This window comes from Athene noctua, chromosome 13 (genome assembly GCF_965140245.1).
Source record: "Athene noctua chromosome 13, bAthNoc1.hap1.1, whole genome shotgun sequence".
In the NCBI taxonomy this organism is placed as follows: Eukaryota; Metazoa; Chordata; class Aves; order Strigiformes; family Strigidae; genus Athene; species Athene noctua.
The window spans coordinates 13641613-13669285 of NC_134049.1; the positions used below are offsets into that span (position 1 = coordinate 13641613).

Sequence of the window (27673 nt, forward strand, 5' to 3'; positions counted from 1 at the left end):
AATACTATCTCAAAAAGAGTGAGTGCCCCTAGATCTTTTCCAGGTAACCAACAACAGATGACCCTCAGTGTCAGGTAGGCTCCACTTCTCAACATTGTTTTCAGGAGAGATCATTCAGGAAAAAACTACAGCTCCTAGGAGATTTTCTAAATTTAAAGGGAGTGTTTTGGCTGGCAATCCCTTCCCCAGTAAAATAGTTTCAAACAGCCAACATTAAAAGCAATATGCCTGTAACTTAATAAAACCACTGATACTGAGGACTGTACAGGAAATTTGTACGGCCCCACAGGGTGTGGGGTGGCACAAATAGAGCTTGGGTTTGTCCAGAGCGCAGCCCTGCAGGGCCAGCCATTCAGGAACATCCACACACCCTATCTGCCACTGCAAACATGTAACCTTCATGGTAGCTAGCCAATGTTAATGAAGTAACAGGAAGAAGTCAGGCACAGGTGATACATTATTCCAGTAGAAGTGAAAAATGTTTTCCACATTATTACTGGATAACAGTAAGACATGACTCAATATGTGGATCATTTATGTATCTGAAAAACCTGGTTAACCTTGGTTAGGCAAAGGCTCCCAGCTTCTCACTTGGAAATACTCAGAGCAACAATGTACTGTATTCAGCTGATATCTGTTCTATACCTTTTAATTTAAATAAAGTCACCTAACAATAAAGAGGCCAGTCATCCAAATTTCTAGTGTCAAGTGTAAAGGTGAGCCACTCTCTCAGCTGCAGTAAAAGCCAACTTCTATGAGACCACTCACACTTACAAGCATTACATTAGACACTGCTTGTCAAATCAGACCTTAGGACAAGAATGCAAGTTGCCCAGTGTATAACAAATGGAATGAAAGACAATGGGTACTATAGTCCAGCAAACACACTAATTATATTAATAAAATGAAAGTTTAAATTTTGAAGCTAATCCTGGGCTATCATTTATAAAAGTTAACAGGGCATATTTAATTTAGGAATTGGCTAACGCTTCTCTTTCTACCGCTGAAACCTCATAAATGAAATATACTGGATTGCTGCCCAGTGCGGAAATAAAAGTTATGAATAATGTTTCTATCTCAATCATTGTCAGTGCTTTAATATTCCTAATTACTTTAAAAAGCTAAATATTCAATATAGGAAAAACCTTCTTTTTCTTTTTATCTTCACTTGCAAGATTAGTGCAATTTAATAAGAGTCACTGGGTAGTTTTAGTCCACGAGACCATTCTATCCTTTGACATCCTTTCCTCTTCAGTTTTTCAAAGGACAGAGTACTCATTACTCTCTGTGCACATGTGTGTATTAATGTATACATCCATATACGTGTGTCCATGTTGTCAAAGTATTTTTTTTTGTTATTATTTTAACTTCTCTAAGTGCACATGAACTGTATAAATACTCACTGGCTGTTAGGTTAAATGTTTCTATTACTAAAAATAAGCAAAGGATAAAATGAATTTCTGAGATTCTACACAATATTTTACAATTGAAGGTACTATTTTTCTTTTTTAAAATATTGTAAGAGATGTTCAGTATGTTATGCTGCCCAATTTTTCCCTTGTCTAGATCCAAAAAGGTTGCTTCAAGCCCCAAAGCACGGCCTTTCTTTCTGTCCTTCTGTCTCCCTCTTGCCTTTTCTGCTGTTAACTGAGGAGACATCAGCAAAGCTGCAGACAAAACACCAGTAACTTGATCAGAGAAGAGCCTGCCCCATTACTTCAGCCTCTGGAGGTGTTTGTCCCCAGTCACATTTAACTCCTATTTTCTTCTAATGTCTCCCTTTAAAGATCCCTTGTCTGTTATCTTTTTGCCTGGTTATGATGTCTCTTTCTTAGGATCCCAATCAATGTGGGGGAAAGGGAGGATGTAAAAGCAAAATGAAACGTTCATTCAGTAAATGACTCACAGCATCTTTCTCGATGCAGCTTTATTTACTTGCCTGATGCACAAATAGACTTACAATTTAACAAGCTTATTTCCATTGTCAGCAACGCATTGGGCCTGTGTTACATAATATCCCTAATGTTTGTACTGGAAAGAACACTAGCTGTTTCATTCCAGCATGAACTAATCACACAGACTTCAACTTATCATTACCAATTAGGAGAGTCTGACATACACAGCTTCCCCAGCTGAAAGAACTGAAAGCCCCAAGTGTGAATTAATTTCCTAGCAAAAGGTGCACAACTACCACCTCCACCATTTCCCTAACTTCTGCAGCATGGATAATTTAAGGTGTGGATTTCAAGTCAGAAGGTAGAATCTGGGCTGCATGAAAAGTCAATGGCAAAACTCCCACTGGCTTCAACAGGACAAGGATTCTGTTTGGAGAGAGTCCAAATGACTCCAAATACTCCACAAAGTGTTTAATGAAGAATGTGTTGTATTAAAGATTTAAGAGAGAAAAAATTCACAATAGAGCTATATTATCTATATTGGTATCCTAATAACAGCACCAAAAGCATTGAGAGTTTGCTTCACTGCATTTAACACTTCTTTCTAAGAACAAGCAAAAAAGGTGAAAGTCATTATCATAGGAAAGGGTATTATCACATAGTAATTGTTGCAAAATAACCAACAGACAACCTTCATTTTTCCACTTAAGGTATCTGAGTTCTAAAGTCACTGCTTTAAGGCCTTTTTTTTTTTTTTTTTTAACAGCAGCATATATCTTTATCACATTTTTGTAATCTGTACTCACCACTAGAGCAATCAGTACCTCCCCACCCTGGTTCACAGTGACAAGTGTCAGGAGAAACACATCTTCCATGCACACACTCCTCTGTGCAGAGTGCTGTTAAGAAGAAACAATACACAACATTGTAAACATATTAAGTGGTTGGTAAACATACAGTAAACTGTGCCTTAGAGAGCACTATTTTGTTTAAAGATATTAAACAAAGCAAACACACAAAAAATGATTACTTACAAGATTTAAGTAATAGGAAGTGACCAAAATAAAATGTAGGTCTCTCGACAGCAATAAACTCATTTGTCACTTCAGGTCTTTGTAATGAAAAACTCTTAACACCAGAAATTACTTTGGTTAGCAGTTTTGCTTCATAATAAATTTTTTACCAAACTGACACATTATTATTATATTATGGAATATCAGTTTCTTCTATTGCATTCAAGTTGCTACTGTTCATAAGATAAAATGGAGCTCGGTTTTGAAAGTATATTAAGATACAAAATAGATTTGTTAAAAACAGCTCAAGGAAAAGAAATGATGTTACTAAGTTCAGCCTTTTCTTTTTAAGGTCATCAAGTTTTCCATAACTACAGTGTTCTAGATCTTATTTGTCCACTGCTGGATTATTGAAAGTTAAACATCCTCAAGGTTCAAACTATGAAAAACTGGTTGGTTTTACTGTCTCACTTGCCAGTTGACTAGAGATATACATGGGAGAATCTCCTTCTCTTCCCCTTGAGTACGAAGAGCTCACGGTTTTAAGACTTTTCTTCTCCTGTGCTGCTTTAGTGTCTGACTTACTTTCCAGTGTATGCCAGTATGCCCATCACATACAAAAAAACTTGGACAATACTAAATAACTACTTTAAAGGCTGAACTTTACTGCTTACTACCTTATTTCCATTTTACCACTTAGGACATCGCCAAAAACTCAGTGTCTCAGTTATTCAAATTGGATGGTTAAATTGGAACATATAATTGCCATCTAGACTAACATGTATGAGTTATTAATGAATATGGTGTAGTGACAATGAGATCACTATATCATACATAATCTATGTTTGTATATACTGTGTTTTTATATCAGATGGGAAATGTGGGTCTTGTTCTTACTTAACCAAGAACTGGCTGAAGCTGGAATACAAAAGACTTATTCCAAGACAAAAATTAATTCATTTCTGTCTAAAACAAGGCTGGCAAAGCTGATTTGGGAGGTAGCTTTGTGTTGCTGTACTGAAAACCAAGCTGAACTACTCAATTAATTTTAAATCAGCCAGTGAACCTTCTTAAAGTTGCACTGGGCCTCCCTTCAGAAACACCCTTTCAGTTCCCAGGTAGCTCATGGGCCAAATGTTTTCCACCAACACCTCATACATTTGAATGATTCCTGCTGTATTTGATCACCTGTTTGGACTCCCAGATCACATCTTGAATCTGCACTCAGGCTTGCATCAACATTGATGAAAACATTTTGCTGTCTATTCTGTATTTGGGTCGTTGCAGAGCAAACCCACTAAGCTACTCACAATATATTTAAATCCAACTTCACATCACAAGTGAACTTTAAATAATCCCGTGGGACAAATCTTCCTGATCTTCATTCATTCATCAGATCACACATGACCAGTGATTAGAATGTTGCCTCGTTATAACGACTGCAAGATCTTTCTAGATTAGTCATTTCCTATCTAGGTTCACCGCACGTCAGAAGTGCAATTTGTTCTTATTTCATATCTTGTGTTTAGACAGTATTGCAGGGGGCATGAAATATTGATAGCTAATTCTCTAGTCACTAATTGTCCTAATCTTTTGTGCATTTATTTTACTTGAGTTAGGGTTTCTGAAGACAGTGAGGCATCCTAGTCTACAGCTGTAAGATGAAGTTCAATACAGGGTATTAGAAAAACAGGATTTTCCAATAAAAAAATACATGCCTTCATGAAATCATTGAAAAATGGCTGGTTAGCATCTATGACAAGAAATCCACATACAGAGCAGCCACAAACTTATAGTTTGTTACTAAAAGTACAGTGTACTAAAAGATATACAATCTGGTGGGATAGGGATACTTTGACAATTCTGCCCTGTATAGCTTTATCTAAGAATACAATCCTCATTGAAGTAAATCTTACACACTAGTTTTATAGAAAGTATGGAAATAGAAACTGAGACTTTTTTGTTCCCTGTATGGAAATTTACAATAATAAATCACTCTTACATGTAAAACACGCAACTTTTTTATCCTTTTAAATAGGCTAGGTTCTCGGGTCAAGGCATAATTTGTGAGTAAGAAGGCCGATGGTGGGCTGTTTCTTTGTTCTTCCAAATAACAAAACTCCTGCTTATTACTGGTCTAAATTTAGTTGATTTAGCCACACAAACATATCACACCTTAACTATGATAATATAAATACAAAATAATAGACTAATTAAGCTAATAAAGTTTACTTAATCACTTATCTGTGGACAGAAGTGCTGACTTTCCTAGCAGTGCTCCAGTCCCGTGGGACGAGTGCTGTGTGAGACTTGGAAGCAAGACTCACGAGAGTATTTCTCATTCTAAAGCAATCAGCAATATGCAAAATACAAACAATACTGTAGAGAACTGCATCTTTGGTTTTAGGTGTTTTAGGTGTATACCTGAAGATGACAACACTTAATAAGTATTTCAAAAGTCAAGTAAGGTAAAGTCACTCCTTGAAACTGTGGGTTCTCTCATCTCTGGTTTAATAACTTGCTAATCAAGCAACTACGAGTTCACTAGCATATAGTCATTGTCAGCTGTGAAATTACACAGGAGTAATCACATATGTGAGGGTCACAGAAATCCCTCTTTTTTAAAAAGGGAACCTTTCATATAAGCCGTTTTATTCAAGGAGGCAAATAATCAGACTGCCACACTGTCTGATTCGAATCAGGCCTATAAAGGTCTGTATAAAGGTCATACTAGGGTACAACACTAAAGTTTTACCATAGCAAATAAAATTTTGAATTTCCCTTATAAAAGGGAAGTCTTGCCTTCCTCTAATCTTTAGAGTTTAAATTAATTTTTCATTCTATTAACATTCAACATAATAGGATACAATGGTCCCCAAGGCATTCTTCATAATATACTTTGTACAGTGGTTTGCAAATGATCTTACTGGTTAATGGAACTATAAAAATTACTTGCACATAAAGGTCAAGAAAAATAAAGATAAGTATATACTTTCTGACACTGTCCTGTTCAACACTCAGCTAAAGGCCCCTGGAGTAAAAAAACCTTGTACTAATGCAAGGAATATAATTCCTCCCAGTGTAACAGCCCAAGTTCAACCTTAGGAATTCCAGACTTTTTATGTCTGCATTTTCCCTTGACCAATTCTCCTGAACAATCCAGCACCTCATTGATCAGTTTATTATTAGCATTCTTGGCATGAGTTTGAGATCAGTTTGTAGTTTGATTCAGCCTGGTAATAAAATGACCTACATCAAAGCCCTGCCAAAATGCCATCTTTGTAGCAATGCGTTTAGCATGAGTTATTTGGCCATATTCAAGGTTACACAGCAACTGCTCCTTAATAAAGGAATAAAGTCAACAAAAGGGTTCTGTAACAATTCATTTGATGCTTATCACTTACTTTATAATTACAAGCAGTGCTTTTTTTAACCTTTTAAGGTCAATCCTCAGGGAAATAGACCTAAAGATTAAACTCTTTTCACACCTGAAATGACTGCATAGATTTCTTCAACACTAGCACTTATTTTTCAATTGTTGTCCTGAATTTGAATTTAGATATATTAAATGGGTTGTCTGTGTCTCCTATCTACAAAGGTATGAAATAGCCAGGATGTTGTTATTGAGGAGTACTCTGCTAAGTGGAGCAGACTCTTCTGCCTGGAGAATACTTTCATTGCAGAGTTACTTCCACTGAGTGGCACCAGTTTATCCCAGACAAAAGCAGCCCCAGTCGAGGGATGGAGAGCTACTCTGTCTGCCTTGGTGCTGCATTCCTCTGTTATGGTTTAACCCTGCTGCACCATGTGGTTTATACACTGTTACACCCTGCTCATCACTACATTATCAACCCACTGACTTCTTGCACTCCATTAAGCAAGGTAAGTAACACCTACCACAATTACCCTCTTACCTCTTTCCTAGAGGTGGAAGCATATTTAGAGAAGTTTTGTTCTAGGGGAATAAGTACAGAGTGATTTAGCTTGGGAAAGTTTTGTTAGTTGGTCCAAAAATATGTGTATTTATTTCACAACAGGCAGAGTCAAAAAAACATGTCTTATTGTGACAAAAGTGGTAACATTTGCAGCGGTCCTCTGAACCTGGAGGAGTTCACAGCCACTGACCCAGCAAGTTCCACCTCCTTCCCACTTCAGCTGGTGGGACTTTGTTGTGACAGACAAGCAAATAGCTTCAAAACAAAGAACAGTACAATTACAAAGTCTAATGGAAGCCAGAGTAGAAAGCAAAAAACAAGCTTCATGAACTGTACTCTTCACAGCAGCGCATGCTGCTGGAGAGACGTGCCGGAGTGTTCTGTACAAGCTAGAGTTTTTCCTGGGCTCTGCGGGCTTTCTGCCCAGGGACTGTAGCACAGCCAGGAGGTGACGGAAAGCATAAATAAACGCAGATACAATATAATAATGGAAAACATTGCTAAATAAAGATACAGATGCTACTATATGAGAGCAAAGACATGATGAGAAATCCAGGCACTCTCCTAGAAGTGCACAGAATGATGTGGTCTATTGTGACTGCACATGGTGCCCCATGACCGCAAGTTTTTCAGAATACTTTTCTCTGCCCTACTTTAGGCGGTCTCTGTCTGTTTTTCTTCACTACACACTGATATCACCCAAACTCTGACCAATTTTGTTTCTTTGCCACGAACCAAATGTAGAACTGTATCTTTTCTGTTATGTTGCTGGCATTTTAACTAGAGGTCATCTAACCAAGTTTGCCCCATGCTTGATAGTTGTGGACTACACAAAGCAGAAATTTAATGGGAAAAGTGTTGTTTTCTTCACTATTTAATATGTGTCCCTGGAACAATTCAGGCCATTTTATCACATTCCTCCAGTGCCTTGTGCCACTTTTAAGGGAAAGAATAATTTTGTCAGGTGATATAGCAGTTATTTCATGGCCAGTGGTTACAGATAATGCAGAGAGGTCAAGGAAGATGAAAAAAGATGAAAAAGATGCTTGCCCCTAATCCATTAGGAATCTATTCACTCAGGGCCACTCTGGTGTTTCCATCTTAATGTACTGGCCTGAATCCAGGTTGTGCTGAATCTACGATATTAGCTTCATTAGATAAGCCTGTAGTCAGCTTTTGGCTAGATTCTCTTAGTAAGTGCTCAGAAAAGGGAGGTTTGATAGTAGAAGAAAGATGACTATAGCTAATGTATCCAGGAAGGTTTTCCTCATTGTTAGAGTACTGCTTATTTGTGGAATGGAAGATTCCCTCTCTAAATCACTGGCTTTCCATCAGGAATCATGCTGATTAGATGGTTTCCTGGATAATTGTTTCAATGAAGTGGGACAATAGTTCTTTGCATTGCTTAATGTCTATTTCTGTGGTCATCACTCAGGATACATCCATTAATTTATCACCTTGGATAGCACTTTAATGCAGGGTTTAGAAACTTTATTAGATGAAGATAGGAAGAGATCTCAAAGCCTGCTCAGGCTTTGAGCAATTTATTGTCTGAGTGTACAGCAACCCTTATTTTTCATCTCCCTCTTGGTATCCAATGAAAGTACTAATAAAAAAATACAAAACCAAGGAGGTCAATGTGAGCAAAGGAAAGATTAGACTGATGCAGATCATATAACAGCAATGGGTCACAAGATCAACTCTTTTTCCTGTAGGTGCAATTCCATTACATTTTTTGGCAGATTTGGAATTAAAGACTACGCATCTATGCAATCAGAACAGAATCAATGGTCTTTCTTGTCATCTGGGACATAGGGAGTCTCTGACCATTGCCTTAGTGAGGTATTGATCTGTTCAAAATAGCAGCTAGGTTGTGTTACCCTGTCTTGAGACCCTGCCAAAGCTTAGGGAGTAGGCTATGCCAGAGATGACTTGTGAATGTCTGAAGTAAAAGAATCGAGGAGATACGTTTTGAGGATATTGTCTTTTCCCAGGAGCAGAATCTGACAGATATCAGTGTCATCATCGACAAAAGATCAGTAAATCCCTATATGAATCTGCTAGGAGGTGAAGATTTGTTCATAAGCATAAACTCTACAATACTTTCAGCTCGGATTTCTATTACCAGATAAATGGCAATCTGGGGCTCTGATGACTAATGAGAAGGTGAACATTGGGCCTCCCACATTCTTGTCATGGCTGAGTGTCCCAGGCAGGTGACATGGGCTAGTTTAAAGGTCCTGGAATGTTCCAGCCAGACCTCTGTTTTCAGACTCTCACGTCTGTCACAGGAGAAATGCTCACAGTTTACTGATTCCTGGAGGATCTGGCAATGATGACCATGCTTGCAGTCTATCGCGTGCAGTAAGCCTTACTCTAGGGAGGGGTTAGGGAAGTAAATTCTACCAGGGGAAAGTCAAGGTAGAAAAGAGTCTGTCACTTCATCTATGTGTCCTGAGAAAAGCAAGACTAGTGGAACACTTTTTTGCGGTCTGGTCAGTTCACAGGAATAGTTGAGCTGGAGTAGCACATCCCTGAGATGGGAATGGCATCGCATCAGTGACCATAAAATAATGCCAGTGCCAGTAATAGAGGAGAAGGTTAGGGCCCTGTAAAAGGAGAGGTCGATGGGAGTCACACATTTAACAGACTCTTTGTGTCATTTTGATGCCCCATTGGCTTCATCTACTCCGGTAGAGAGGGAATGGGAGATAGTACTTACCATTTAATAATATCTGAACAAGAGCTGAAAAGCAGCCTCCTTGTAGCAGCAAATGTCAGAAGAGCAGAACTGGGGTCAGTAAGCTGAACCGCTCTTTATCTTTGGCTGTGCGAATAACAGAAGATCTTTGCAGTACTTCAGAGCACAAAAAGGGAATGGTGGGAAGGCACTGCAGGACTCTGAGCACTGAAGTGCATCTGCCCTGCAAAGTGGACAGGTTACGAGCTCGGGTAAAAGCAACAGTAATCTGTTAGTCTGTAGATAAAGTCACAACCAAGCTCTGGCAAGAGGAATGTATGCAAAGGCATGAGAGAGTTAAGTTTAAGAACTAGGCAAATTCTGCAATGAAGACAAAGCATCTGTCTGAAGCCTGATTTCAACAGATTCATGACTAATGTCACATATAAAGGGAAGACCTCAGACCAAGGTCAGAGATGACAGTCCACACAGGGATGTCTCCTGCTCACCCCCAGTGCTCCATGGGGACCATGAGATACAAGCACCTGCGCTTGCTCTGGGGGGTGGAGAGAGAAATTCCACATTCAGGTGAAACCCTGACCACACTAAGGTAAGTGACACTCCCAAATCACTTACTATTTCTAAGGCTCAGTCTTTCTCACTGCCATCACAGAAAGTGAATTTGAGCCCATACTGAGAACTCTCTGGAGATCAGCTAAATATTGTTAATTGTTGATCGTTTAAAGCTTGCAACTGATTTTATGCATTTTCTGCCATTGCTTCAACTAGAAATAATCATTGCACACTACCACGTTGAGAGAAAAGACTTATGCTGAGATCAATTCTGCTGATCAATGTTCTAATACAATATTATTCTGTGGGGTAATTTCAGCATTTAACTTTTTTCTGGTAAACGATTTCCCATTGCCTCACTGCAGGGTTCAAAACAATCATTATCACTAGTTCAAACTGTTAATGAGGTTAAAAGAGATCCTGAATCAGCAGAGCAGAATCTACAACCCAAGAAAGCTTTTCCCCTCCTGTGCCCTCTGTCTACTCCTTCCATTTTGGTAAATTGACCAACTCTTTCCAGCAATTTGTAGAAAATACATTTTCACTGGTTAATTTTCTACTGGAACCTGATTCATCCAACCAGCAAACTTAATGACAATTTGTCTGCAAATCGTGCTTTATATTGCACCTTTAGAAAGAGTGTTACTATCTTTTTCTATGTAATGTAGAAATATTAACATCTACTCTTACACAGTCTTTCATTTTCTCTGTATACCATCTAGCTGACCTCACTCCACCAAAACTAAATGCAGTCAGATAGTATCTGCCAGCAGGGGGCTCCAGGTTTTTTAAGGACAGAAGAAGGAAGAAGTAATTCTCCTGTGCAAAAACCAGTGGAAGTATTCCCCAATCATTCTGTTCTTAACCTTATGAGAATTTTTTCTGTTGCCTGAGGGAATTAAATTCTCAGCAGGCTGGGGAATAGAAGAGAAGCTTGTACCCAACTAAGATCCCTGGTCCTTTCAGCTTTCCTGCAAACATATGGAGAAGCTGCCAAACCTACCAGAATAAGAGCAAGCATAACATGATCTACCAAACTACATGTGATGGCATATAGTATCAAACTACACTCAACATTCTGCTGAGGGAATGACGTTCTCCGGTCACAGGTATGGGTATTTTTGTCCATAGTCTGGGCTCTCCTAGGAGTTGTGTTCGAATGGAATGCGAGCTGCCAGTTGTGAGATACAAAGTTAGAAATTACCTAAAACTGGTAAGTCAGAAATAAACAAACATTTTCATCATAAAAAGACTGGAGGAACATACAGTGCCCTACAGCTAAGGAAGGTGATAACAAAATTACAGATGAACAGGTAAGTACTTGTATCACAGCTGGCAGAACTGTATGAAGCTCATCAGTTTGGGCATGGCATTTCTAGCTGAGCGAGCCTCACAACAGAAATTTCACTAGTATATTACAACTACCTCACCTCATATCACAGCTACCTCTGCTTTCTTACTATGACCGTATCACTCAAATAGACCAAGAACTTACAGGTTCCAACACCAGCTGAGTAGCTGTTTGATTTAAGCAGTGATAGAGGAAGAATATAGAATAATGCCAAAGAAAATGAGCTATTATTTAAAAAAAAAAAAACCCAAACCACATTTATAACAAGGGCAAGATTCTCAAGGTGCTACAGCAGAACAGCAAGAAATACAGGAGCATGACTTTGGCCTAAAGAGTCTAGTAAAATTACCAAGCCATCCTGCCTTGTTCTCTGGAAATCACCTCAAAATTACAGCACAGCTGCCCACTCAGGGCATTAACTTAATTTCTTTGTGTACAAATTCCATCATATTACTGTTCCTGTGAAATACTTATTTTTTGATCTGGTAGCATTGCTACATGTCCGTAGTTCTCTGATTACTGACTACTTGCCCTGAATTGTGGGTCTCATGCCAAGAAAATTCTATTTTCTGTCAGTAAATGACACAGCTCCACTGCTGATTGATTTTCATAGGCAGAGAGTATGTGCTGTGTGTAAGAGTGAGGATGGATGCATCAAAAATGTTGTTCCTAAAAGATCAAAAGTAGATAGATGAAGACATCTGGACTGCATGATACTTCTGGCTATCTTTGCTGAGCAATGCAACACCTAATAAAACTAAATTACACCAACTCTCCTAGATAAATTTTAGTCCTGTAACACAATGAATAAACTATTGATTTTTCAAACAAAAATCTTTCTTCATTCTTATTTCAAATTTCATCAAGCCAATCTAACAAAAACCTTTTCTTTGTTTCTCACCAAAATAGGATGAATATGGACAAATTTCTAAAGGCAAACCCGTCAATGAGGCCAGACTATTAGATGGCATGGGCCCTAGAGGGCCAAAGCATTTCAGATTTCATTTCAGATCAAGCCACACACTGCAAATGAAGGTCACCCCGATGAAATCAAGGATAGAAATATAGTCTGTTTGAAGATCATGTTAATGTATAAGCTACACTAACATTACTGGGGATGGAATATTTCAATGCAGATACTTTTCTGACATTTCAAAAGGAACCATAGCAATGTGTTTCAGAGCAACTTACTGAAAAGAACTGCAAAAAAGACCCCAGGAAACAAATTATTATATAATTATGGGGCTGATTCTCATCTCAAGCCAGTAGTTTAAACTTTCTGTAACCAGCTCTAGATTGCAGAAGGTCAGCTGATTTAGGATCAAGTTGAATTTCTTATTAACGTCTAAGTGTCTAGAGAAACTTTCTACTAATGAGAAATGGCAAAATGTGCTTTTTGATTCCTGTGATTCACACTGTTGCCTGAAAATAGAAGATGGGAGCTGGAAATAAAAACTTTCACGTACATTATCAGAAGATACTGAAGATGTCTACCCTTCACTATGATCTAAATGTTACATAGCATTTGCATAAACAAAACTACTACACAGTATTTGGTGAAAGAAAAGATAATTTTGGATGCTTTTAATAATGCTTTCTAAAGGACTTTTATTTAAACTGTACATTTCCCTAAAACATGACAGCTGTGAATGCGGATGTAGAGATATCAGATCCTAAGATATGTACCAGTGGCTTGCTTCAGCAGAGCTCGTGTATGCACCACACTGCTATAACCCAAAGCCTCTTTTTGTTGCTTGCTATACTGAATACCAGGTTTAATTTCTTTACAAGTATTCTTATATCATGTTTCATACAAGGTTTCTTATTTTTAATCAAAAAAGCCCTCTTTATATGACTTAATTTACATGCTTTTTCAAGCAAGGCTATCTTTTAGTGGTTTTACACATGGATTTCTGGGCATGACAGTAATAAAAGTAAATCATACTATTCAGAAAAGAAAAATCTTGATCAAAATAAGGAAAGCTTAGGGATTAAATAGATTGAAAATATCTCTTGACTTATTGCATCAGAGAAAGTGTGGTTTGCAAAAGTGAATACCTATGTCAGAAATACCGAGCTTAAGATAAATTATTCAAAAATGTTTTGTGATCACATCTGCAATGGACTGAACTTTCTTGAAAAATTTCCCTGGGGAGCCTTAAAAAAACCTTTATTAAAGTGAAAAGCATGTGCAACAATACACAAATATGAAGTGGAATGCCATAATCCTGTAACAGAAAAAAAAAGAATGTCTGTGTAAACAGTCAAAGAGTACCTGGTTCTAGAGGAAGTATCCATGGCTGGTTAGAAGAGCTCTGTCTCTAATTAGCCTTTTTGATATCTGATTAATACTCTTACACTGTACTAGAGTATGAAGTGTTAACAGATGCTTTTCAAGCTATCAGCTGACATCATCTTCTTTCACTGAGAACAATTAGGGAAACAAAAATGAACACTGATTTGCCGATTGACTCTATTGCAAACCTAAAATTGCCGTCTATGTGCACTTTGGGCACCTTTAGTTCACCATTTTGTCCTATCACACTCTTTTTTCCTTTTTCCCCAAGTAGAATTCATGAAGTTTTGCTTCACTACTACTCACTTTACTGAAACTCATGCAAATGTCTCAGAAGGTGCTTTGAGATATAAAGCTACACACAGAATTACTACATCCCTATCAAAGCAGGACCCAACCTGCAGATCAGTTGTTACTTCAGCACCACAATTAACGTTTATCATTGTTGAGGTGTTAACACTACCTAGAAAGGGTGTATATCCACAGATCTTAGCCAAACTGATGGAAACTGTAGCATTCAACACCTTAGAAAGCCAGGCTCCTGATGCGAAACTATGGTTTCAATAGGAAGAAGTTACTTCTTTTCCGAAGTCCCACAGTGACCTTCTGCACAATTTGGCATCTTAATATTTTTACACTTGGTCTAAATGATTTACTCTTCAGAGTTGTAAGTACTTTTTATTTCAATATATGTGATCACTTTCTACAAATTTTTAGGACTTGTTTCATAACAGAGTACTATCTGTTTGCATTAAGCTGCAGATAAGCTGGCCTATTTTTATAGGCTATCACATATTCATCAGAAATGGCTGTAGTTGGAAAAGCAATTGGAAACCCACGGAACAATATATCTTTATCCTACCATGAGACATGGAATATGTGCCACACAAGATAAAGCTAATTGGGAACAAAGGGAACTAAAAGCTCTTTAAATTGCATCCAGTAAACCCACTCCCAGGCATTACCCAGCACTTGAGAAAACATCATCAACAAACACAACCAGTTGGGTATGGTATTCCATACGGCAGGCTCATGTGGTATTCCTAGTGCGAACATCATCGGTATTTTTAAGAGGTGATAATGATTACAGACACACAATCCAAAAGTTCATATAAAAGAAATGTACCTTATGCACAGGAGGATGCTGAAAGCAGTATACTTAAGCCTAACATGCAGCTTTTAGACCAAATTCAATCTGCCAAGTGTTTCCAGTCATTCTCAGCCCTGTGATAGAGGAGATGGGGAATAGCTGAACTGTAGGTAAATGCACCCAGGTAGCCAGGCAGGAGGAGGCGTTTGCACAGGCTGACAAATTTAGAGCATCCACGGCTGTTGCTATAAATGGCTGAGAGACCAGAGGGTGGCAGGAGCAAGGCCCACAAAACCTCAGCCAGCCCGGACAACTGCCACACTGGCTCATCCTTCCCAAGGTTCTGAAGTGAGTGAAAAATATTTATAAAGAGTGGTTCACACCAGTTTTCAAAGTAGTCCCCTGTCACTACTGAAACTGAGAGGTGGAAAGACCGAAAAAAACCCATAAGGAGATTTCATGAGGATCATAGTGATGAGTATGTTTTATTAACTACAGTACAGCTGTATGTACTGGGTCTGGCTGGGATGGAGTTAGTTTTCTGCATCGCAGCTTGGATGGTGCTGTGGTTTAGATTTGTGATCAAAACAAGGCTGACAATGCTCACACTTTAGCTATGCTGAACAGTGGCCGCATGGCATCAAGGCTTTCTCTGCCTCTCACACTGCTGCACCCCCACAACCAGTGAATAGATTAGGAGTGTGCAAGACATTGGGAGGGGACACAACCAAGCAGGTAACCCAAACTAACCAAAGAGATATTTCATGCATTATAACATCATGCTCAGCAAAAAAATAAAGGAGAGGAAGTACTTCCAGGAGATTAGCCATCTTTTGCTCAGTAACTGGCTGGTATCAATCTACCCATGGGAGGTGGTGAGTGACTGATTACATCACTTGTTTTGTTTTGTTTCTCTTCTCTTCCACTTCTCTTTTGCTTATTAAACATTTTTTTTTAATCTTGATCCACAAATTTTATTTCTTTTACTCTAGCCTTCCTCTTCCCCTGTCCCACTGGTGAAAGTGAGTGAGTGACAGTGGCTGTGTGGGTCAGTGAGCAAGACAGTATTGGGGTTAACCCCCAAAGCTGTGCTATGCTATCATTCTAGTGTATGCACTTCAGACATTCTTGTAGTGGTAGCGATTCATTTTTATTTTACAGTTTCTATCTTATAAGATGCCTAGAAGCAAGGAAAAGGGGCAACTGATGTTTACACCTGGCATAGGTTGCACTAGAATTTTTTTCAGTCAACAAGGAATCTGGTTTAGAACGGTGCTCCACATCTGGCTGATGGCTTCCCAGACATCTAAGGTTAATGTGTGACAAAGACTCTGGAACTGGTCAGGGGAAGGTCACAGCCAGAGGAAACTACAATATAAAAGAAGTGCAAAATGATGCTATCTCAGATTTTGAATGTGTATAAGAAGCTCTTTTTAAAGGACATCTAGATTTAGGTAACTTCTTTTCCTCTCTATCTCTTCCCCCTTTTCTACTAGGCTTTAAAACTCTTCAGAGCATGAGGGAAATAAATCTATTAGATGGGAGAAGCATGTAAAGGAGTGGTCAAGAAAATAACTTCAGTTTTAAATATGTTTAATTTCACACATACATCTTCTTCCTGACCCTATTGATTTCAATAAGTTAACCTAGCTCACCGCAGATCTGTTCTACTACTGAACTTCAAACTCTTTTGGAGAGAAAAATCTTCTGGAGATCTGTGACCTCCTCATTTGATAAATGGCAAATGTCCTGTACGTATACGTCCTCAAGAACGTTCACTCATATATGGGATGGACAGGATCTTGGTTTTATAAGTCTATGTAAGTGAATAGATACCACCAAGATAGGAAGGACTGAGCCATAGAGCTACTATGGATTAGCACTAGTGCCCTCCACACAAAAGATCAGTGTAAACTAGAGTTAACAAGTGTATTAAGCAGGAGAATGAGGAAGGGGATTTTGAAAGGGAATCGAGACATAAAGATGTGGAAGTGAGGATGAAGTAGCTGAAGATGTCCATTCACCCATGGTGGATCTGTGCTGATTTATAGCAGCTGGGGACCAACCTTTTGCTAAAAGTGAGGAAAGTGAGGAAATTAATAGACTAACCTTTGCGTGACTTGTTCTTTGAATTCAACAATGAACTCACATTTATGATTCTTGTGTCTTTTTTCTGATCCTGCTGAAACTTTCACGCATCCAGGCCACTAACATGAATACCATGAGTAGCTCTGGATACAGTGCCTCCTACTGTGTTTACATTCCCAGTATTCTATTGTGGGAAAGAAATCTATACTGGTCTAACTAATATCACCTAAAGCAGTCAGAAAAGCTTTTTTACTGCTACACTAGCAACAGTCTATATCTTTTTCTATCTATAATGCCTGCATAATTTTTCCTCTGGTATTTATTAAGCCCCTTGAGACATTATACAGCTTCAGCATATCCTCCTTTATGACTTCATGCTATTTCCATTTCTTTGTATGAACATTTCATTTCTCCTCCTTCTACTGCATTTCTTCCAGAAGACCTTCCCTTATTTAATTACTTCTCCTCACAAGTATCTTTGCAAACCCATCAGCATCCTGAAGCTAACTGCAAATATAAAATGATGGATGGGAGATAAGAATTGATTTTTTCACCTTCCCCTCAAAGAGGTCTCTCCATTATCTTTAGGCTAAATAGTAACCCAGTGTCTTCATCTACGCCACAACTGACTTACTACTGAACTGACCTACTTATAAGGCTGGTCTCCCTCTTCCTGTCCACACACACCTGCCTCTCAAGATGCTCTGAATGAACAAGCAAAGGTCTCTACTGCTTGCAGAGTCGTGGCTTGTCCCACTGTGTTCTGTAAAATGGTGTATCAGACATCGGTATATGTCTCCTCAGTTACACTCTGCAGTATGCTACCAGAAGTTGAATGCAGACAACCAGTTCTGTTGCAAGCTCCTTCTGTTGATTTCTTATCAATCCACCTGCTCATTCAATAGAAAGCAGGGATTCCTCCCAGTCACCACACAGTGGTAAGAATGTTGCTGCTAGTATGTCTATAACTACTACTATTAGAAGCAGAATTTCTTAATTCCTGGGCAAGTTTCCTTTCAGATGGGAACACAGGACCCAAATTATTTTCCCCATATTCTTCACTGGAAAAAGATGTATGGAGTCATATCAAACACATAGAAAAGGAGAAATTCCAAAGTGTCTCCTGCCGTCATTTCAACTCTATAATTAATAACGCTATATGCAGAATGGCCTTCCACACCATTTTCTAATACTCATACATCCCAAATCAGAAAGAGAAAAAGAATGTCCCCTGATTCAAAGTATCTATGTACTGCTATATCATTTCCCTTAATTTATGTTGCATTATTGATGCACAGAATGCCGTACTTGAATAATGTAACAGTAAGGCTCTTACAGAAAGCACTAGCACCAGCTTTAATGTGTGTCTATAAAGATAAGAAAAATATATTTCCTAAGTCCAGCAGTTTTTGAACAATATATTTTCAAGTTACAGGAATGCTCACCATGAGGAATTTAAAATTGAGGTGAGAAGGGGGGGACAACATTTATTCTAAAATGTTAATGAGCTACTGCTTTATAAAGTGAAAATAATCAACAAATCTGACATATGAACAAACATTATGAATATTCAGGAAGTTTAAGCTGCTGATTCAACATTTTCTAAGAGTGTACAACTTTTGCACTGATCACATAAACTATTATTTTTCTTTTCATCATAAGTACACTCTACTGCGGTGTCAATGCGTTGTCGTAACATATGCATTGAATTGCAAGTATTGTAATTCATCCAGATGGCAGGAAGCTTTGGAATTGTTATTCCTATGGTACAGATGTTTAACAATCCAGCCATATGGCTCCAATAAGGCAGCCTTTTCAAAGATTACAAAAACTACACTAAACATGCAGCCTTGTAAATTTGAGTGCAATCCTGAGGTATGAATGTTCATATTGCTACAATATAAAAGCATACATCATGCTATGAAGTTGGCATGTCTACTGGAATTACAGATTTTATGAAACATTATTTAAAATCCTGAAAAGAATCAGGTCCCAAATTTGCATAATTTCACCAAGTCAGCTATTAAAAGAACATTCCTTTTTTTTTTTTTTTTAATTCATTAAAGGTGTCAGACATAGGTCAACTGAAAAAATGGGTAAATAACTACATGCAAATATAATAATGTCCCTAACCTCTGGCCTAAAATGACCTACCACTCTAGGTAACAAATTGAAATTCAACCAACATGACCAAGAATTTCTCTATAAAAAGATTTGTCAAAGTCAAGGAGCCCTGAAGATGGTTGTGGCAATTATAATGTGAAAAGCTGAATATAGAGAAACAATCTGAGATCAGTAATATCTTGACCAAGAAATGAAATAACCATGAAATGGTCAATCTATAACTCAACTGAATTTTGGCAGGTTTGAATGACAAATAAATGGCAGCAAATAAGATTGTTAAATCACTGATCCTGTCATTATTACATCCTGTCAAACTGCATAGATTTATACATTAGAAAAGGAGTGTAAGGTATAGCAGTGAAAAACAAAACTATTAAAAACTAAAATATGTCAATCTATGAAGAAAAGGTGAATTCCCAACTTTGTGTTTCATAGTTGTTCTTTTCTGCCAAAGTGTCAGATATAAGTAGATGCTGCTTGCAGTTCCATTTTCCTTTTCTCTCATGCTTGGGTCTCTGACCCTTTGTTACCTAAAAGAAATGTCTCTTTTATATAAATCTGTTGTGCAAGAATAAGATTAGAATGGACAGGCTGAACAAAGCATTGGTCTATCAGACAAAAATGTATCCACTTAGTACACAAGGGATCTTTCCACCTGACATATTCTTAAAGGGAAGTATTCAATTACCATCTACTCAAAGGGTAAAAAAATCATGAAAGAGCCAGGTAATATTCCTTTTCTTTCTCCTTTTTTGGAGCAGCAAAGTACTGAGAGATGCTTTATCTACCACAGATACTAATCTAGGCAATATAATTTTAAAACATCCTTACAAAAACCTTGAAGGGCAGTTGAACCCTGTGGTTGTTTAAAAAGATACTTTCTGCAGTTCATGCATTTGCTTTGCCAAAAGCTTACCTTAGCATACAAAGTATAGTAAATCATAGTTGCTCTGATTTACTACCCAGCCTATGCTGTTGTTCTCAGGGACAGCTCAGTGAAAAGCTATTTCATGTATAAGAACATTCAAAGAAGGGGAATTGTTTTGCAAAACTACCAGAATGGTAGCAACCATTTCTAAGACATCAGTGGAGAAAAAAAAAAATGCAGATGTGCATTTGCAGCATTTTTCAGGTGGTATTTTTTGAATACAATTACAACCCGAAAATACTCCAAATCCTTTTAGGCACAAGGACAATTTCATACCCCAAAACTGTTTAGCTGAAGTACTAATGGGCTGTCAGTCAGATGTATAACAGTCAGATGTATAACAATTTAAATTATTTGACCTTGTGCCTGAATTCCATGTTTTATGGAGCAGTAGCATATACAGATCTCAAAAAGGTGAAGACATTGGAGAAAAGACTGGCAGAGCAAAAAGCTCTGGGTCAACCTGATTATTTAGAACTGAGGGTAGATTTTATTAGACCTAATCTATTTAGTAAGTCTCAACAGGAGGACAAAGATAAAAAAATATATCTGACATTCCTTTAAAAATTAGTAAATGAGAAGGGAAAAGATCAAAACAGTAGCTGAAAGCCTTCAGTCCTGCTTTAAAAGCCAAGAAACAGTCATTAATAGAGATTTAAACTCAGCTTTCTCTAGTCTAAACATGTCACTGTTAATTACAAAGCTATTTAACTTTTTCAAGAAATAAAGACTGCTATTAATGAAAGGAGAACCAATTAGCCTTTAATCTACACACTGTTTTTTAATCAAACTTTCTTTTGATCATCAGACTCACTGCGGGACATATTCTCTCCTCCCCATGTTGTAGTGGCTTCCATGATTGCTAATGGAATAGATTATAAAGGGCTGGCTGAGTGGGGAGAAGCTCTGCAGGGCTGGAGCTTCGTTCCCTTCATGTCAGTGGGGCTTAGCGGAGGCACACTCATCCCCAAACCATGCCACCCACAGCACTGGCAAGTGGAATGATTTGGATGGTGTCTCTTGACCTCTCTCTTGTAGCAGCTGCCATTAAAAGAGCAGGCACTGAACGTGCCTGGAGGAATGTGTGATGAGTACGAGACTAACTTGTTAGGAAACAGCAGAAAATACCAGTTTAAAGAAAAAAAAGAAACAGGCAAGGGAAGGTAAAAAAAGAGGCAAAAGCAGGAAGGTGCCACCAGGAGTTAAAATGGGATTCACTGGTAACTGCGAAGAACAATGAATGGGAGAAATTGCTTGTTGGCACAGAACACACTGTGGAAAAACAGAACAAAACTAATGGGACCAGGGTGTGATGTGTTAGAAACAAAAGAGTTGACACGAAAAGCATCACATTTGCTAAATGTTGTGCCTTCAAACTATTTGTTGCAGGGTCAGAGAGTTTCAGTGAGGTTTTTTGTTTGGGTTGTGGGCTGTTTTTTTTTTTTTTTTTTGCTATGTGGCTACCTGTGGTATCAAAACAATAAGACCAAGTCTCTAGAATCAGTCATGATAGAGAACCTTTTCCTTTACATCATTTCCCTCTCAGCTGCACTTGCTGCTCAGATCTCCCAGGATGGAGGAAAGATAGAAAATGTCCCTGAGGCACACACTTTGCAATTATGACCATGTAGATAATGAAATATAAGACTGACTCCTGCACATGTAAACAACAGAGAGAATGTAAGTTCTATCTGCACTGTGTCAAACATTAGACTCCTGGTCTGACCAGATACCTGCTGTCTGTTCTGCATTAGCAAAACTTTGGTGTATGCAGTTCTTTTTCCATAATATAAAGACAAAATTTGCCTGGCAGAAGCAGAATTCTTGAGTATTAATACTAAAAAGAAAGCACTTTAAAATGAATTGTTAACATCCTCAAAGAATCAGAAAGTCTGCAGAGATCTCCTGTTGTTGCAACCAGTATGACAACAAAAAAATAAAAAAATCAATAGATTGCAGAGAGAAAAGTGAAAATAAGTATGTGCTGTGTCAGACAGGAATTTGAGTCACAAAATTCAAGTTGGTAATAAAAGTATGTGGAACAACTGCTGAAATTATACTGACACTGGAGAAATTTAAAAGGTAAGCACATACTTAACATAGGAAGTATTTTAGCAAAGACAGTAAGTTACATTAGATGTTTTTCAGGACTTGAGAAACAGCATTTCACACTTCAGAAGATCAAATCATTACTCTCTCTGTAAAATAAGGCTAATTTTTTCTAATGCCTTATCTCAAAGGGCTGGTAAATTTTCACAGTCCAAAGCCCCATTAAAGTAACTGTTTGGTATAAAGGTCATGTAAAATGAGATTAGGGTGCATTCATGGTTTTGAGGTGCTCATATATTACAATACAGGTACTCAGATAAAAACACCAACAGAACTAGATAGTAATAGCTTTAAAGCACTATGTCAAGATACTTAAAGTTAGCCGGATAATTGTATCATTTTCACATTTAAATTATTCTATGGCATTCTAAACCTGTCAATAAAATTTGGATTCTGATGCTGATCAAAACCTCCTCGTGTTTTTCTTGTCTCATAATCACATCCTAACAAGACATAGACAAGAGATCCCCAGCTCCACTCTACTTTTGAGCAAACTGTAGTAAAAGTATTCTGTCTCAGAATACTTAGAAAGCTGCAATACTGAAAAAGCGTGACATTAATGCACAGGACGTTCTTAATTAACAAAGCTCTTAGGTGTTGCTGACCCCTCAGACTGACCTAACACTCTCCAGAGCTTTTAATTTTCTTACACAGTGCAATTAGGATAAAGTTCTTCTGACATTTGTGGAGCTTTAAAAAGAGCAAAATTATTGACAGGAATCATGTGAAACACAATGAGATTTTAACTGTCCTTACATGAAGTAAGAACTTTCAAAGTTATGAGGCAGAAACTTTACACTGCTTCTTAAACTACATAATAGTTTATTCCTAAGAGTGTTCTCAGCTCCCCTAATTTTTTAACATTAGTGAATATTTGCATAAATTCTCTGTAACGTAAGGTCTGATTCAAGAAAGCACTCAGGAAGTTGCTTAACTCCCTCCCCAATGATTTCAGCAGAATTTTACTTAAATGCTTGAAATGCATATACCTGAAATGACCTGAAATGTTCCGTATCTGCAATTCTGACTGAAATCAGTGGAACCTGAAGGTTCTGAGTAGCTCTGAAAATCAGCCCTTAATATTACTACAGCAATACATCTTTAATTTGTCTACAGCCCCTCCAAAAATTACTTTTAATTGTCACATCCGAATCAAAGCTCTGTACATACGTATACAGTAGTCTCCACTTTCATAATATCCAGGGCAGCACTGAGATCTTCGCCGATACATAGTTCTTAGTCCTCTTCGATATGCTGTTTTATAACTTATTCTAAATTGCAAGACAGAAAGCCATTTGACAATATTGAAAATCAATGTCTACTGTTGGAATTATATTTGTGTTAAATTATAGTAAGGATAGCATTCAATAATTATTTTAAAATGCATGAAAGCTTTTGATATTAAAAGCCACAATAAAAAAAAAATCAATACTTGTTTTGAAACTTGAAATATAACTTGTATTATAAACACAGTACTCATGACGGTCAATCACCGTGGCCCTTCCTTGGAATTAAAACATTTCTCTAGTCCCAAAACAAGGGCAAGGAGCTTCTTCAAGAATAAATGATTCATTTGTGCATATCAGCAGGGTCAGCTATCATCAATGGAATTAACAGAATCTTCTACAGAAACCACTGTGTCAGCGTGCTACACAAGAAATTACCCCAAAGGAAACTACTCTCAATATACAAAATATGAAGTTAACCCCAAGTGATTTCTTCCTACTTGTTAACCCTTTCAAGGCACTAATGCCTTGCAAAATGACTTTATAGGCCCAGTTCAGATTTAAAGCATGTTTTCCCCACCACAATATGTAGTCCACAGGAATTAAAAGGTGTTAAGCATTCTGTAGCTTTTCTAGCCTTAATCATAGCATTAGCAATGATACCACATTAGAAAAGGAATATTTAACAGTGAACACTTCAAAACAGCTTTGTTCATGTTAGTTTATTTGAAATTACCCAAATTGAACAAAATCTATTGTCCCCCATGTTAGATAAATTGACTGAATTTGTGCTGCTGCATTCCAATCTATACAATAGTCCGGAAAGCTCTGCATCTCTGTTCAATTCCACACATGGTAACACAGAAGCTAAAAAGCAAAACCCCCAGTCAGGCTGGGGTGTGGGGTGGTGCTGAACAACCTCTTTGCTACTGAACGCAGTAAAGTTAAGGTACCAGTCAGGTTTCTAAAACTCCCTTGAAAGATTGCAAATATTAGAGGATGACTGTTAGGATACTTTTCTACCTGGAATCAGAATGACTGTAACAATGATATCCTGTGTCCGGGGAAAAATTAACTTTTGGTATCAGCTTTCATTCAGTGCTAGAAATGGACCCATCCTCATTTTACCTGACTTTCAATACAGATTTGGGTGCAGTATTTCAGATACGGATCCATTTATAATTATCACTGACCCTCAAGAGCCTGATTCTTCAAGATTTAGGAGCTGCAGGGATTTCATACCATAGACACGGACATGCATTGATCACTTGTTAAAGACAGTTGGTCATGTTTGGTCATGTTTGGTCATGTAAAAAACACTTCCCCTCACATGGCAGGTTGAATGCCAAGGATACATACTCATGAATGGCCCCATAAGAGACTGACTACCATTGATCTCACTCAAAATTCATGGAAAAATCTCTCTACTTTATTTAATCAGTACCCTAGAATGCTAAACATTCCAGCTATTGTACAAGAACACATCTTTCCATAAATATCTAGAGTATCACAGAAATTTGGACAAATGGAGGGTACGCGAGGAGATAAAAAGACAAAATAAAACTAAAATTTCTGGGGATTAGCTCTTACCTATGTCTAGTGCACTTGAACCAGTTCAGTATGTCAGTACATCTTGTATAATAGATCTGATCAAAAGGATGAGCGTAAGATTCCTGTACTGTCACAGCATAGCTAGGAGTAGACAGAGAAAGAAAGTGAAAGGCTGTTTGTTATAACATGAAAAGCTTCAGTTCGCTGTATATGCTACTCATCTAACTCCAGTATGAAAAATAATTAAATCAATAATCTTAGAAACTTTGGGCATTATCAGAAAAACAGAAAAAGGCTTCCTTCAAACACAGCTCTTCCTGAAATTTTTGGAAACACATCTAACTTGGGTTCCATAACTGAAATAGGCATAGAGATTTTAGTCTGAGTAATAAACCATTCCCTTCTGGAAAAGAAATAATGTTACTAAAATTCATGGTAGTTTAGAAGGTGAAAAGGGCATTTGGTTAATTTGATAATGCAAATTTTAGAGGAGAGGAAAGCATTATGTTTTTAAAATATCTCAGTTGCCTTCTGTCTAGGACTGTTCATTTTTGCTTGTACTCCACAATGCTAATAAGAGCTCATATTAACTTAGCACTGCTGCATTTTGCCAGCATGATGGGATGCTCACATTTTATCATTTTATGATGAAGTAGCATCATTACTTCAAATATTGGGTGCACCAATCAAATAGATAATTTGTAAAAGGCTGAAGAGTGTTTATTTTTCTGCTGCACAAATTTAACCCTTTTAAGTTGTAGCAGAAATAACCTCTGAACTATCTGAAAATTTTAACGTGCATTAACTGGAATGTAGATTTGGAACACTGACATACAGTTAGAATAGGACCTCCCTTTGTACAAAGGAAGGGATATAAACAAAAATGGGGCAAATTGATTAGAAAGCACAGAGCTCCAACAATACTAAGAATTCAGCAATCTCCTTCCCAAAACACTACTTATTCATACAACAGGTACTGTGTTAATTACTATGGTTATATTGAAAGTGTCTGGACCTCTCACGTGATACAGGAACACTAATCTCATTGATTTGTTAGCATCAGCCATTTTAGAACACTGTATTGCCCTAGAGTAAGTGTGTGCACTGCCTGAAAGACTCATAATCTCAGGTTTTGATCTGGAAACAAGTTCTACTTTATCAGATCTACAATATCTTTGGAGAATGATACTGAAATCATTCTAGGCAGGGTCAAGACCCAGGAATTAGATGCTTCAAGTCATTCATTATATTGATTGTTGATTTCCTTCTCATCAGTGGGGCTGCTGATGTGATTAAGCCCTGTGAGATTGCACCCGTAAGGTAATACCAAAATGTTTGCTTGGAGGGTCTGACTGGCTTGAAATCGAAGATTGGACTATTACTGCCCTGCTTGTCATGCCCTTTCCAGACAAGCCAAGATTCTACTAGATGTTGCTTTTGCCCTCTGCTACAGTTTGCTGGGTTTGACAATAATGTTTTTACTCCTACTAATGCCAAAATGTAAAATATTTACATTGCTCATTATTCAAGTAAAACAGTAACACTCACAGATCTTGATTATTATTTTATGATCCCGTTTGTTACCCAGCAATTGCCCTAACAATCTTTTCCCTTTGATTTATTAACATCTAAGTAACAAAGTCATCTTGGTCAGCACAACCAATCAATTTTGGTATTTAATTTTTGTTTCTCCTTGATTGGGTCTCTAGGTTGCTGACTTTCTTCAGACAAAATCAATATTTTATTCCTGTGCTCTGAATGCACTTCACCTCACAACGCAGACTGCAAAATTTTATTCCTGTATAGTCTTTGCTTTGCAGTTGCATTACCTACAAACAGTTAATTCTCTACTTAAGGCTTCTGAAATCAAAACACATTACAATTAAAGTATGATTCCATTTTTGCTGTTGTTAAGGGGTTTATTTTGTTAAAATATACAGTAATTCATATTTGTGAGCAACTAAACCACAGACCAGAAATGGAAATTTAGCAAGTTAAACTTATGAGTACAGGAACTTTAGCCTCTGCAAACAGACCCCGCATGAATGCAAACCCTATCAAAGCTAAAGGGTTTCTCTGTACTCCTAAGAACTGCCCTGCACAGATCCACTTTTAAGACCAGGACACTGTAACAACAGAGAGAACAAGAATTATCAGGGCCTTTAATTCTCAGTGCTTTCATGCAGATACTCTTTGATGCTGACACAAATTTGGCAGATACAGCCACAAAGTTCAGGACACACAGAATAAGCCCACATGTTGCAGCAGAAAGCACTTAAAACTTAGTTGAAATTTCTAATAGCCTTGCTCAACACAACCAGAAAAAAGCAAGACAGAACAAGGCCAAGGTTTCTCTAAATCTCTCCATGATAATGTCTGTGCATTCCTCTAGCTGAAACTGTGGAGGAGCTGAGCAGACAGGTAACACAGGCCCACGGGGTCTACAGCTCTAGCTTTAGAGACAATTCTTTGGGATGATCCAAATCCTCAGAGGCACCCAGAAGCACTATTTCTGTCATGCAAATCCATGTCCTTTTGTGAGGCAGGGTGGTATTTAGCAAATTACAGATCTTATTTTGCCTTTCAAATGTAAAAATCTGAAAAAGTGAGTAAAAAAAAAATTGGCATGTTATACATTACCTTTCCCAATGACTACAAACATTTGGATCATCTGGGTTTAGGGACAGAGTAGTTTTGAGCAGAAAAGACAGAATAAGCCCTTTTAGAATCCACCTGAACAGCATATGCGCCACCATTGTTGTACCTAGATAAAGAAAAGAAAGTACAGCCATTAGAGACAATTTTGAAGAAAAC

At 37.8% G+C, this 27673-nt stretch overlaps 1 protein-coding gene across 10 annotated transcripts in view; it reads right to left on the reverse strand.

Annotated features, from left to right (window-relative positions):
- The window catches only part of MEGF11 (multiple EGF like domains 11), a 285557-nt gene that overhangs the window by 184852 nt on the left and 73032 nt on the right, over positions 1 to 27673 (reverse strand). For all 10 annotated transcript variants that reach the window (XM_074917685.1, XM_074917690.1, XM_074917686.1 and 7 more), the window contains exons 3-6: positions 27500 to 27623; positions 24899 to 25000; positions 23253 to 23353; positions 2702 to 2794 (exon numbers count right to left, since the gene is read on the reverse strand). In XM_074917685.1, the coding sequence (XP_074773786.1) occupies positions 2702 to 2794; positions 23253 to 23353; positions 24899 to 25000; positions 27500 to 27615 (412 nt within the window). In that variant the 5' untranslated portion in view covers positions 27616 to 27623. The remainder of the gene's footprint in view (positions 1 to 2701; positions 2795 to 23252; positions 23354 to 24898; positions 25001 to 27499; positions 27624 to 27673) is intronic.